The sequence below is a fragment of the Mus pahari genome, chromosome 4, assembly GCF_900095145.1.
Source record: "Mus pahari chromosome 4, PAHARI_EIJ_v1.1, whole genome shotgun sequence".
NCBI lineage: Eukaryota > Metazoa > Chordata > Mammalia > Rodentia > Muridae > Mus > Mus pahari.
Genome location: NC_034593.1, coordinates 93,625,836 through 93,640,364, shown reverse-complemented (window position 1 = coordinate 93,640,364; position 14,529 = coordinate 93,625,836). Strand labels below are relative to the sequence as shown.

General features: G+C 38.9%; 1 protein-coding gene across 2 annotated transcripts in view; it reads right to left on the bottom strand.

Moving 5' to 3' along the window:
- Ptpn22 (protein tyrosine phosphatase non-receptor type 22) overlaps window positions 1-14,529 on the bottom strand; it is a 55,326-nt gene that overhangs the window by 21,056 nt on the left and 19,741 nt on the right. For both annotated transcript variants that reach the window (XM_021196149.2, XM_029537816.1), the window contains 8 exons: window positions 13,943-14,009; window positions 11,658-11,735; window positions 9,052-9,138; window positions 6,156-6,232; window positions 5,216-6,027; window positions 2,925-3,008; window positions 2,663-2,784; window positions 990-1,017 (listed from right to left, as the gene is read on the bottom strand). In XM_021196149.2, coding sequence (XP_021051808.1) covers window positions 990-1,017; window positions 2,663-2,784; window positions 2,925-3,008; window positions 5,216-6,027; window positions 6,156-6,232; window positions 9,052-9,138; window positions 11,658-11,735; window positions 13,943-14,009 — 1,355 coding nt within the window. The remainder of the gene's footprint in view (window positions 1-989; window positions 1,018-2,662; window positions 2,785-2,924; window positions 3,009-5,215; window positions 6,028-6,155; window positions 6,233-9,051; window positions 9,139-11,657; window positions 11,736-13,942; window positions 14,010-14,529) is intronic.

Sequence of the window (14,529 nt, the reverse complement as noted above, 5' to 3'; positions counted from 1 at the left end):
CGGGGCTGGTGAGATGGCTCAGCGGGTAAGAGCACCTGACTGCTCTTCCGAAGGTCCTGAGTTCAAATCCCGGCAACCACATGGTGGCTCACAACCATCTGTAACAAGATCTGACTCCCTCTTCTGGAGTATCTGAAAACAGTTACAGTGTACTTACATATAATAAATAAATAAAGCTTTAAAAAAAAAAAAGTCCTCACCGGTTCCAAAGTCCTGAAGTGTTTCTTCTGGTCATTTCATAATTTCAGGTCTTTTTTTATTATTTATTTATTTATTTATTTATTATATGTAAGTACACTATAGCTGTCTTCAGACACTCCAGAAGAGGGCGTCAGATCTTGTTAAGGATGGTTTGAGCCACCATGTGGTTGCTGGGATTTGAACTCTGCACCTTTGGAAGAGCAGTCAGGTGCTCTTACCCACTGAGCCATCTCACCAGCCCCAATTTCAGGTCTTATAATAAATCTTTAGTAGATGTTGGGCTGTTTTTGCGACTGGTAAGAGGTAGAAGCCCACCTTTGTTATACATGTGGATACCAAATTTTCACAGAGTCATTTGTTGAAAATCCTATCCATTTCCCCATGTATGTTCATAGCATCTTTGTCAAAAGTCAGTTGGCTATAGAAGCACATGTGGGTTTACTTCTGAGATATTTCTTCTGTTCTTCTGTTTTGTGTGTCTCTTTTATGTTTTTATATAGTGTAGTTTGCTGCTTTTTTGTTCATTTGTTTGTTTTTTTATACAATACTGTTTTAACTATTCAAATTTTTAAAATATTCTATCTGAAGTAATGGTTTTTAAAGGACCCTGCCTTTGCTTTGCCCATGACAGAACAAACATTGTTAGTTTGAGAAAGCCAAAAATGAATCAAGATAGCAGAAGCTATTACAAGAATCACAAATCCCCCTGAGCTGAATTACTAACAAGCCATTCTTACAACACAGGTCCTTAGGACTAAATGTCATCTAAAGTCAAGAGAAGTCTTTACCTGATTTGGGACTTCGGAGTTTCACATTCTAAATAGGAAGAAAGTAAAAGAATAATATGTACAAACACAATACAAGCTTGAAGCAATAAATAACTTTTTTTAAATTATAGTTCATATAGCTATAGTAACAGCAGTGTTTCTTAATTCATAACTGTGCTGAATTATAAAAAGGAACCCTTAACTCTTACAGTGATTTTCATAGTTTTATATAATATGGAAATTAGTTCTAAATTGATCTCCTTCTGAATTATTTATTTCATAATTTAGAACATTGCCCTAAAGTTTTATTTGGAGATAAGTTGTTGAAATTGTAATTACTTTATGATACTGAAAAGGGCTAATTGTTCTTCACTATGTGAGTTAATAAAAAGACCATTATGTGTATGCATACTATTAATAATAATTGTAACAACATTATGTTAACATTATAATTTTCCAGCATTACAATTATAGGAGCTATTTTTTATATCAGTACTGAATAAAAGCTAGAGTCTTACAGAGCTCAACAAATGCTTAGAGCACTAAGCCACACTCACAGTCTTGTAGAAACTTCTAAATGACTGATTAATTTTCTGTTCTCTGAAACCAATGTATATACTTATATAGTTGGTTCAAAGGATATATAGAAATGTAGAACAGATTATCAGGAACACAGATTTTTTCTTCTAGAATGAGGAAACATTATTCCAAGTGATTTATTTTAAGTAATATGTATATGTCATTAGAAGTTGTTGTTTGTGATTTCACTGCTTAGATGGTCAGCCCATGAAGTGGCTACAGAGAATAATCTGCCTATGAAACAGTTGATTTGCTCTTACCTTAACTGCCTTTTAAGAATCAGCTCAATTGTTTTCTCTTACACTGAGTTTTTCTGATTACTTCCAACCTAAAAAAGCTCCCATGTCTTTTTGAATCTCTGTATCTTTCATATATCATGGATATATGGTCTTCATATAATAAACAAAAAGATTCATATACACATCCTGTACTTCCAGTGTAAGTTCCTCTTTTTTTCAATATTTGCCTTTATTTTTTAAAAATTTTTGTATTTTTCTTTTTTCTTTTTTTTTTTTTAAGATTTATTTATTTATTATATTTAAGTACACTGTAGCTGTCTTCAGACACTCTAGAAGAGGGAGTCAGATCTTGTTAAGGATGGTTGTGAGCCACCATATGGTTGCTGGGATTTGAACTCTGCACCTTTGGAAGAGCAGTTGGGTGCTCTTACCCGCTGAGCCATCTCACCAGCCCTGTATTTTTCTTAAGAATAAGAAATGTGCCTTGCACGTCTTTCCTATCCCAACAGCCTCTACCATGTTGTTTTGCATTAGGATCTACTTAACAATTATTGAATGGCAGTTGTCAAAATGAAGAGAAGGGTCTGGAGAGATCACACAGCAGTTAGAGTGTTTGTTGCTCTGGCAGGAGACCTGGGTTCAGTTCCCAGCACTCACATGGTGGCTCACAACCATCCCCAACTCCAGTTCCAGAAGGTCCCATGCCCTCGTTTGACTTCTGCAGGCACAAGATACACATGTGGTAGACAGGTATACATACAAGCAAAACATTCTTACACCTAAAATAAAATAAATATGTCTAAAAAATTAAATGTGTAGGATAAAACTATAGTCAGTTGAATACAAATGAGTTGAGTCAGTAAAAGAGTTACAAACCGTGCTCGGTGTAAACCCTACAGAGTCATGGCTCTTTAGTTCAGATGTCCCACTGCACTCTGGTGATGCTCCAAATTTTACTACCAGAGGTGAGGATTGAGTAACACTTGGTGAGGGCTCTCCTGCAAGAAAGCAAATTTGGCCAGTTCTTAGGAAGGAGGTTATTTTTAAAGGAGGCAGATGGATGTGCAGCAGCAGCACACAAAACACTGAAGGGACCTGAGAAAGGACACACATTTCATACTTACTGCACTGTACTCACCGGCTTCCTCAACCACGATAAAAGACTCGGGTGTCCGTTCAGGGAGTGGCGGGGGGATTTCATCGTCTGTCCTTGAAGAAATAGCTATCCAAGTAATAGAAATGTAATTGCAATGTTTTATAAGCATAAAGAAGATTCTTACATTCTAATCTCATCCTAAATATAAATTTAACAGATTTGTATTTGCTTACTCTAGGAAAAAGAATAAATTAGTCTGTAGGGAAATTTTTTACTCTTTGAAATTCTTCACTGGATTTAAAGATTTAAGTGTGCCCCCACATTTTGATGGAGTTGCTGTTGGATTGTCTTCTACATAACTCTTTCCTTTTGCTTTCCATTGAATTCACAATAGGACATTTTCATCAGCTAAACATTTATTTATGCAGGAGATAGTTTTTAAACTCTTTTTTTTTTTTTTTTTTTTTTTCTCTTTTTTTCTTTCTCTAGTTAAGACTACAAGATCTTGATCCTGATAGTGGTGGCACATGCCTTTAATTCCAGCAGAGGCAGGTGGATTGGTTCTTTGAGTTTGAGGCCAGCCTGGTCTACAGAGGGAGTTCTAGAACAGCAAGGGCTCTACAGAGAAACACTGTCTTTAAAAAAACCAAAAACCAAAAACCAAAAATAAAATATTTTTGCAAAAGCAAAAGCAAAATATTCTTTCTTTAGTCCATACAGAACTCAAAATATAAATGTTTGTTACAGAAACAGATATACTTTATCAAGAAAGCGGGAGAAACTTCTGGGATTGGAAGTGAACTAGAGCGCTAGGGCAGGGTTTTCTGTCTAATAATACTCAGAATTTGTGAACATTTTACATGCCATTATAAGAAACTGCCACCAGATGGCAGACGTGTCAATTTTGCTACATTATGAAAATAACTTTGTTGCTATTTTTGATGCTCTAATAAGTTTAAAGTATTATGGCTACTTATAAAAAAGAAAACATCAAATGGTGAAATGACTCAGTGGGTAAAGGTACTTGCTGCTACTGAGCCTGAAAACCTGAGTTCTGAAAACCCAGAATCACATGGTAGAACAAGAAACCTCTCTCTCTCTCTCTCTCTCTCTCTCTCTCTCTCTCTCTCTCTCTCTCTCTTTCTCTCTCTTTTTCATGCACACACACACACACACACACACACACACACACACACACACCATACACACCATACACACAGAGAGAAGGAAAGAGAGAAACTAAGCCCAGCAGCTGGGAATCAGAAGCAGGACTGCTGTGAGTTGTAGATCAGCCTGACCTATGAAATCCAGGCCAGGGTGGGTAGTAAGACCTTATCTAAATCAAGAAAAGAGAGAAGAAAGAGATGTGGACTGGGACTCTAGCTCAGTTACAGAGCTCTTTCCTAGCTGGCTGGATTCAAGCCCCATGATGCCAAAAAAGGACAAAAGAAATGGCATTTAGTAATAAAGAACAACAGCTTTCTGTCATTTCTAAGTAAACGCTCTCCACGGATCACCTTGCGGTGTGCCTAAGAGAATTAAACCTGCTCTCTGCTTCCTTCATCTTCAACATCAAATTCTTAGGGCTGCAGATTCAACTTAAACACCTGCCTGATATGCGTGAGGCACTAGGTTCAAGCCACTTTACTAAAAAGGCAAAGAAACACCCCATAATAACCTCTAATAGTACGTTCACTATTACTTTCTGACTACTCAGTTAAAACAGTATATTTGATATATTTTTAAAAATCTAGAATTTTAAGAGATAAATATAAATGTGTTAAAAAAGATGTTAAAAAACTGTCACACGATACTAAACATATTCTCATCTACTTAGACACTGCAAAAGTGCAGGAAATCAGGCCCTATCCTTCCCACTCCTGCAGGAAAAGAATTCAATGCTTAGCAATGTGTTCAACTCATTACAGGTACATAAGTGTGTAACAAATATTTCTGGGAGATCTCACAGTGTTGTTGATCAGTTTGCCCTCTGTACTTGAAAAGCTCCTTCTGCATGCTAAAGGTAACTTATGGGCTTTTGGCAAACAAGTCTGGAATAAGGATTGGCCATCTTTGAGACCTTCCTGTTGGCACAGATGGGTCCCCAGACCTGACTGCCTCCACTACTGTTATCATCAATTTACTTAGTACATCACCAAAACACTCCCAGAACTTACTTCTTTGAGAAGAAAAAGAAGCAGAGGAAGAGAAGGGCTAGGGTGAGAAGAAACCAAAATATTTAGTGGAAACCAGACAAAGTCCAAAACAGACAAATTAAAACAAAACAAAACAAAACAAAACAAAAAACAAAACAAAAAACAAAAAACACTTGCCTTCTACAGCTGTCTCTTGGTTTAATGGTGGGGGAAAGCTGGTCAGAGTGTTCGTCATTAGGGAGTCGTGTGGGTTGCTATAACAGAAGGAGGTTGTAGAAGAAGCTGGCAATAGAGTGCCAGGAGAAGCGGCTCCATCTTGTTTCTCAGGCAGATCAAAAGACATCTTAGAATCAGCACTATTTGGAGGGGATGATGAAAAATAAGGATCTTCCGCTAAAGACATGCACAAATGCGCTCTCAAAGCGCCGGGGCTGTGCTGGGGCACACAAGCGACATCACGGGCACCAGGCAGTGAATAATTCAGTTCTTCTGAAGAAGCATGGGCCACTCTTGGCGCCTGCAGCTCCATGAGACAGTGCTCATGCAGCTGAGATTCCAAGCATGAAGAGCCGTCTTCCACGGCCAAGTCGTTTGTTTTTCTCTGCTGAATCAGTTCAAAGGGGGTTGATTTGGTCCGTTTTACCGGTCCTTTTGAATTGTGACACCTGCCCGCTGTGTTTATAGGCGGAGCACTAGAACACGACTCAAACAACATGGAACCGAAATCCAGACTTTGATACTTCTGAAGGGGCTCTCCCACGACTGGAGAAGCCTTTGCCTGCCGGTTCCTGGTTATGACAGCCTTGTTATTACACCCGCAGTTTAGCTCTAAACAGTTAAAAGAAGGACTTGATTTAACCGAGTGCAAAGCCAGCTCTTCCTCAGCACTTATCGTAGAAGTCCTACGGCCAAGGGAAGACCCTCCAGTGCTCTCCGCTTCAGCCCCTTGTTTGCTATGCTGGTTTGTCATTTTCACATCCCTCATGGCGCTGAAAAGAAAGGAGAGAATGATGACCATACCGAAAAGAGGTCTCTTCCAGTAGCATAGCAACTGGAACGTGAGATTTCATCCTTTAGGCACAGTGAGTCAACACTTAGATAAGCAAAATTTACTCACTTTTTTGGTAAATCCAGAGGACAAGAGTCAGCTTCTGTCCTGAGGTTTTGTTCAGGAATTGAGCATTCTGCTTGAATCTTCAAAAGAAATGTCAGAGGTTTTTTTGTTTGTATGTTTGGTTTGGTTTGTCTTGGTTTTCATGAAGCAATGTCAACGAAATGTTTTAATATTTGGGAGACTGGGAAGTAACACCTGTCCCCGGCCCCCATATCCCCCACAAGGCACAGGGACCATCATGGAAAAGGGGACAGAAAGATCAGGGAGGACTGGGCTGAAACGGTATTCTGGACATGGCAAGACTACTTCATTCAGGAAATCAAGCAGTGCTCTTGCCTGTTCAAGACCTTCATAAAACCAAGCCAGTCGACACTCAAAAGTGGATGGGGGATGGGTTCAATAATACACACTCTTTTTTTTTTTTTTTTTTTTTTTAAAGATCTATTTATTTATTTATTATATGTAAGTATAATACACTGTAGCTGTCCTCAGACACTCCAGAAGAGGGAGTCAGATCTTGTTATGGATAGTTGTGAGCCACCATGTGGTTGCTGGGATTTGAACTCCAGACCTTCGGAAGAACAGTCGGGTGCTCTTACCCACTGAGCCATCTCACCAGCCCAATAATACACACTCTTAACTGAGTTGCTATGACAGTTGATGGCTTCTGGGAAAGGGAGAGTCAGGGTTTTATTAAGGGTGTAACCCCTGGTAGGTCAACCTTACTCCAGTGGTTGGCCCCACACCTTTAAGTATATTAGCAGCACAAACTAGAGTTGGTGGGTTGCTTTTTTAAGAATAGGACATGAAGTTAGGAAGGGGTAGAGAGATGGGTGGTAGTTCTGGGAAGAATTAGGGAGAGAAGCCAGGGTAAAATGATTAAAACATATTTAATAAATTCTTAGAGAATTAATAAAATATAGTATTAAATATAAATCAATGTTTATTTAGCTTGCATGAGTTGATATAAAATAAATGACATATTTGTTTTATAAAGAAAGATCCCAAATGAACAGCATAACTTTACATTTTAAGGAACTAGGTGCGGGGGAGGGGGGAACTAAAATCAATCTCAAACTTAGCAACAACCAGGAAATATTAAAGATTAAAGCAGAGATAAGAGCTGGGCAGTGGTGGTGCATGCCTTTAATCCCAGCACTTGGGAGGCAGAGGCAGGTGAATTTCTGAGTACGAGGCAGGCTTGGTCTACAGAGTGAGTTCCAAGACAGCCAGGGCTACACAGAGAAACCCTGTCTTGAAAAAAATGAAAGAAAGAAAGAAAGAAAGAAAGAAAGAAAGAAAGAAAGAAAGAAAGAAAGAAAGAAAGAAAGAAAGAAAGCAGAGATAAATGAAGTAGAGAATAGGAAAAATGGATCCAGAAGATCAACAAAACTGATTAGACTTTAGCTACACTAAGGAAAAAATTCAAATTATTAATCAAAGGTAAAAATGTAGGAACTGGATAAGTAGTATTTTGGTAAGTACTTAAGCTCAATTCCCAGAATAGGTCCCTCAATAAACAAACAAACGAATTCATCCATAGATGAATAGTGAAAATGCGGCATGTATTCACAATGGAATATTATTATCCCCTTTAAAAAGAAGGAAATAATGGCCTGCGAGAGGGCTGGGTTTAGACCCCCCAGAAAGCTCATAAAAACTAAATATGATGGACCTATAACTGCAGTACTGAAGACGGGAACAGGTAGATATATCCAGGGGAGAGAGGGCTTGCTGGCTAGCCAGTCTAATCAAAAATAAGGAGTTGTAATTTCAGTGAGACACGTGTCTCAGAAACATGAGGTGGGAAAGCGATTGAGGAAGACATCTGATGTTAATCTCTGGCCCCTATGTGTATCTGCAGTGGTGAGTGCACACGCACAAGTGCACACCTATTACACATATACACATACACAGTGCCAGGTGCAATCACACACACACTCAGTAATTTCAGTTTAGGAGGCTCAGTTCCAGGCCAGTCTGATCAATTTAACAAAACCTGTCTCAAAACTTAGAGGTTGAAGCTGGGTGTGGTGGCGCACACCTTTAATCCCAGCATTTGGGAGGCAGAGGCAGGTGGATTTCAGAGTTCGAGGCCAGCCTGGTCTACAGAGTGAGTTCCAGGACAGCCAGGACTGCACAGAGAAACCCTGTCTTGAAAAACCAAAAAAAAAAAAAAAAAAAAAAAAAAAAAAAAAAACTTAGAGGTTGAAAAACAGAGCTCCCGATACATCTCAGTGCTAAAGCCCTTATCTGGCACTCCCAGGCTCTATGTTCCATTCAGAGTATCATTCAGAAGTGATATTTTGATACTCTTTGACAAAGTGGATGAACCTGGAGGACACTGCCCTGAGTTAAAGAAGCTAAACACACAGATAGATGCACAGAGTAGAGTACTAGTGATCAGGGAGTAAGAAGACGGAATTTTTGAAACAATGTTGATCAACAGACACAAAATTTCAACTAGATAAAAGGAGTAAATTCAGGAGGTTTACTATAGAATACAATGACCACAGATAATAATGATGTATTATATATTAGAAAATTATATAGAATATAGATCTTAAATTATACATAAATAAAATAATGACTAGGTTACTCATCTTGATTTAGTCAGTCCACATGCATACATACCTTAAAACATCATAATGTGCTATATACATTGGTTTTGGAGACAGGGTCTTTCTGTGTAGCCTTGGTTGTCCTGGCACTCACTCTGTAGAACAGGCTGGCATTGAACTCACAATATATTAAAATCTGCTTTGTTTTGTTTTTTGTTCTTTGAGGCAGGGCCTGACATTCCAATTCAGCTGTGACTATACATAAATCTGGCAAACAATCTGAGAGTCTTTAGCCGAAAACATATGGGTAATAACTATATATATAATGTAAACGTTACCTCTCTTCCAAAGTGATTATCAGGGATAATATCCATGTGCCTCTTAAACAGTTCTAACACAGCACTGTAGACCAGTTCATATTGTTCCTGGAGAGTATCACAAGCCAGACAAATGAAGAAAATCAAAACATCAGGTAAATTACAGAAGCTTATTTCAAAATGGAGTCATCCATCAACATCCATCACTAACATCCATCACTAAACCCAGGAATGGTGGCTTATGCTGTGTGGCCTATGGCAGATGTGACCATACTGTTAGGCTATGAGGAACACTTATTCTACATGAACTGTAGCTAAGCTTATGCTGTGTGGCCTATGGCAGATGTGACCATACTGTTAGGCTATGAGGAACACTTATTCTACTTATTCTAACACACAAGGATTTTTATGGCATGCTTCTTTCCTGTGCTAACTCTACTTTTTAACTTATCTTTAACCTCTCTGTTTTCTTTGCTAGCACTTTTTATTGTGTATGTTATCCTAGGTGCATTTTTTGTAAATCACCTCTATTTATTTATCAAGTAGCGGTTGGTATATGAAGTGATAGCTTCAATATGTATTCTCTAACTTGACCTTCACAATTGCTCGATGAAGTAGGAAGGCTATTATACCTGCTTACATTTAGTTTGTCCAAGGCCATTCAGAAGTACTTCCTGGCATGTGGCTTAAAAACTGAATTGTCTGACTTAGTTTAGTGTTTTCAGATCAAGTCTCTTGAAATTGTGTAGTAGCAAAGACACAAAAGAAAAGCAAACCACTGGATAAAGGTTGGAAATGAGTGGTTACAATGATTCGATGCAGAGAAATGGGACGCCTACTCCTACCATGTGCTACAAAGCTTATGACCTTTTTACTTCATTTTGGCCTTTCCTTTTCCTGAAGCACTTCCTCTGAAACTTTGCAACCCTATTTAAATCAAGCATGTTTCAAAGATATTTTTAGCAAGAGAACAATGCAGCGTCTATATCAACCAGCAGAGTGCTGGGGTGCTATAATTATTTTTTTAAGACAGAAAAAGTGCCAGCCATTGTCGTTTGCTTCTGTAATTCCAGCACTCAGGAAGCCGAGGCAGGAGGATTGCTGCAACTTCAAGGCCAGCCTAGTCCTCAGTGGTGAATTCTAAGCCAGATGGAGGTATGAAAGTCAGACCTTGTCAGAGAGAGAAAGAGAGAGGGAGACAGAGAGAGACAGAGAGAAGAGAAAGACAGAGACAAAGGGACAGAGAGAGACAGAGACAAAGAGACAGAGAAACAGAGACAAAGTCTGTGAATGAGAATGGGACTCACACAGGAAGCATCATCTGACTGGACGGCTGTTTTGCAGTGTTGGAAGAATCAGCTACAACTATTAGATTCATTAAGCTAGTCATTAACAATGCTAGATATGAAAGTTTCTCCAGTTACTTTTGAATTCCTAAAACTAGGCCAGTGAGAGATGGGGTTTTCTGAAATGGGGTATTGTCTGTGAATTTAACGTTGAAGTCATACAACAAGGCTGTGTGCTTACTGCTGTATCTGTGTATTTATAAGGTCTGCCTTCCTTCCAAGCCAGCTAAAGCTTCCATTTCACATAAACTTTCCCCTCATAGGTTGAATATAGAAAACACCTACAGACAGCATATGAAAAATTATTTTTTCCATAACCTATTCATGGAAAACCTGTGTGGGCCAAACAGATGCTTTCATATTAATAGCTCTTCAGTTTTTCCCTTCATTCACAACTTGAACATTAAAGCATCTAAACTGCCACTATGAACTGCTTTATCTCTAAAGTTATGTGCAAGTTCCTTTATAAGGGACATGAAGCACTTCAGGATCTTTCTACTTAAGTATAATTCCTAGAAAAAATACACAAAATGCCTTGTACATAATAAATGTCAATTAAAAACTGAATGAACCAATGGATAAATTAAGTTCCATCTTAAAGATGTACGAGTGTATACATTTGAGGGAAATTACTGATGTATAAATATGTGTGAAACTTAATACCATAGGCAATGAGAGATTTGGGCTTAGAAGAAAAAGAAAGAATAATCCTAGTGCAATGAACCTGTGTGGTCAATCCAGGGTGGGTTCAAAGGTGGTAGGACCTAATGCCGGCTAGTTGTAGTTCTATTTTTAGAGTGTGCCTATAGACAAGGGAACTGTAGGGAAACGGTAACAGTAGTGACCTCCATATGAGTCATACGCTTGTTCTGACTTCAGTTTTCATTGCTTCCTAACAGAAATTAAATCACCTCTTGAAGTAGAAATGATGGATCCCTGATTTTCTCTGGCTTCAGAGAAGGATTTGTAACTACAAATTTTCAAGTTAACTTATGATATTAGCTAGTTCTTTTTATTGAGTCAAATTCATTGGATTTTTTTTTTCAATTTCCTTTGTAAGCAAGAAAGAGTATTATAGATGGTAAACTGTGAGGAATGAAAACAATCTGACCCGGGACAAGGGCTACAGGAATACTACTGGGATATTCAGAGTTAGAAAAAAAACACACAGTAAAGTGGCCTTGTGCACGTGCACTCTGAAGATTTCGGAGGTCTCACCATAAACACAGATATGCAGCAAAGCTCAGACACTCACTGTTGTCCACTCACCACAGTCCGTACCTGAGTTTGAACTAGCGAAGGCCTCTGTGTTCGCATTTCCTGAATCAAATTAAAAACACTGAAGTTCTTAGGAATTATCTGTCAAACCAAAGAGAAAAAAGTTTTTTTTATCTTTTTGCTAACAAATCATGCCGCTTTTTCCTTGTCTTGTGCTCCTAGGATACCCACTCTTCTCATATGGAATAACACCAAGAAAAGAATGCGTCCCCCTCTCTCCTTCCTTCCCTCTCTGTATTTCTCTCTTTTTGATAGCATTTCACATAGACCAAGCTAGCCTTAAACTTGCTATGTAGCCAAGGATGACTTTCAATTTCCTCCACCTACCAAGTGTTAGGATTACAGGCATGCATCACCATTCACATTTTCCAGATTTACATAAACAGATCAAACATGGTAAATTGTTATCTAACCATTCTACCGACTGAACTATATTCCTAGCCCAAGAATGCACTACAAAATATGTTTTATTTTCTGTGTATGAATGTTTGCATACATATGCACCACTTTAGGGCCTGGTACACACAAAGGGTAGAAGGGGGCATGGGATTCCTTGTACCCAGAGTTATTGATGATTGTAAACTGATATGAGGGTGCTGGGAACCCAGAGTTATTGATGATTATAAACTGATATGAGGGTGCTGGGAACCAAATGTCTGCAAAGGCAAGAAGTGCTCTTAACCTCTGAGCCATATCTCCAGCTCCAAGAATGCATTTTGAAAACCAATACAGTTACTTATCATTTTTGCCATGATTTAGAACAGCAGTTCTTAACCTTCCTAATGCTGTGACCCTTTAATACAGTTCCTCATGTTGTGGTGACCCCCTCCCCCAGCCATAAAATTATTTCATGGCTACTTCATAACTACTGTAATTTTGCTATTATAAGTGATAATATCTTTTTTTTTATGGTTTTAGGTGATTCCTGTGAAAGGGTCACTAGACACTTCCCCCCCGCCCCCCCCCACAGGTTGAGAACCACTGATTTAGAAGCTGGTATTGTCTCTAGAAAAGGCTGATTGGTATAATTCAGAACGATTTTACACAGGGTGATCAAATGTCTATACCACAAAGATAAGACTCAATAGATAAGTCATCTGAAGTTTTATAAAATAAAATAATTTAGAAAATCTAAAGCCCATATTTTAAACTTCTCATTTCCTAACAGATATAAAAACTGATTTTTAGGGACGGGAGAGCACTGGCTGGTCCAGAGAACCCAGGTTCCATTTCTAGCACTCACTTGGCAGCTTAATTGTCTATAACTATAGTTCCAAGGGATCTGATGCCCCCTGCTGGCCTCTGTAGGCACTAAGCACACAAAAGGCATATAGACATACAGGCATATAGAATACCTAGACACATAAAATGTTTAAAACTTTAAACAACTGGCAGGTGTTGTGATTAAAGGTGTTGTGCATTTAATCACAGCACTTGGGAGGCAGAGGTAGGAAGTGGTATCTATCTATCTATCTATCTATCTATCTATCTATCTATCTATCTATCTAGGAAACTCTAATTATTTACCAGTTTCATTATAAGAATTGGCCAGACCACGATGTGCCTTTGTCTATAGACCCTATTCTTCAGCTCATCTGGGATATGCATTGCTAACAAGAAGATGACTGAATGTCTGAAACCCCAGTACTTATAGAGACAAGTGGAACACTGGAGCTCGCTGGCTAGCTAGCCTATCTGAGTCAAGATTCAGTAGAGTCCCTGTCTCAAAAAATAAAATGGAAGACAATTGAGGGAGACCCCAGTATGAATCTCTGTCCTCCACGTGCACATTCACTGATGTATATATATCCACCCTACACACACATACATGCACACAACAGTGCAAACACACACACACACACACACACACACACACACACACACACTGATTTCAAGGCAATAGCACAAACTTGATTTTGGTAAGTTGAACACATCTGCTAAAGCAATTTGGATAAAGGAAGGGGAGACACGCAATTCAGGGCGACAGTTCTCAAACTTCAGCACTTCCCAGAGAATTCCTGAGAGAATCATAATTTGTCATGTGAGCATCAAACATGTGGCCTTCTGCCACAAGACAAGTACACTATTATTGAGCTATATGCCTTCTCCCTGGGACCACACTTTAGGAACCACCAACTGATGACCTAATTCAATTATATGACAGAGGAGACTTACAAGTGACCCACTTCATACGAAAAGATGAGTTGTGAAGATGTTCTGAAAAGTGGGACTTCTGCAGCCCAGATTCACGCAGCAAGAAAACAGGAAGTGTTTGCTGGGAAACTCACCCCATCTTTCAGCAACATCCATGTATAATCAACAGCACAAATGACACCTGTCCTTCCGCAGCCGGCACTGAAATGAAGATCACAGAGCATGGGCACTGCTGGCAGAGATAATGGACAATGGCTGGGAAATTCCATAGCAGATTGGAGGAGGGAGAAAATGAAACTTCAAATCCTACCATGTCCCAGAACATGTTTTGTCATGCCACAGTGGACCTCAGACACATATTGGCAGCTTCCCACAAGAATTCCCAGAACCAATGCTCATAAGTAACTTAAGAGAAAGTTTAGGTCCAGCAAATAGCTCAGTGAGTAATAACTCTTGAGGCTTTACCTAAAGATCTGAGTTCAAGCCCCAGAGCCCACACAGTGGAAGGAGACGATCTCCCCAAAGTTTGTCTGTATCTCCATATGAACATTGTGACTCACATACATGGATGCACATATGTGCATACAAACACACAATAAAAATTAAAGATATTAGTTTAATGTACCAGTTGGATTTTTTTTTTAAAGATTTATTTATTTATTATATGTAAGTACACTGTAGCTGTCTTCAGACACTCCAGAAGAGGGCGTCAGATCTTGTT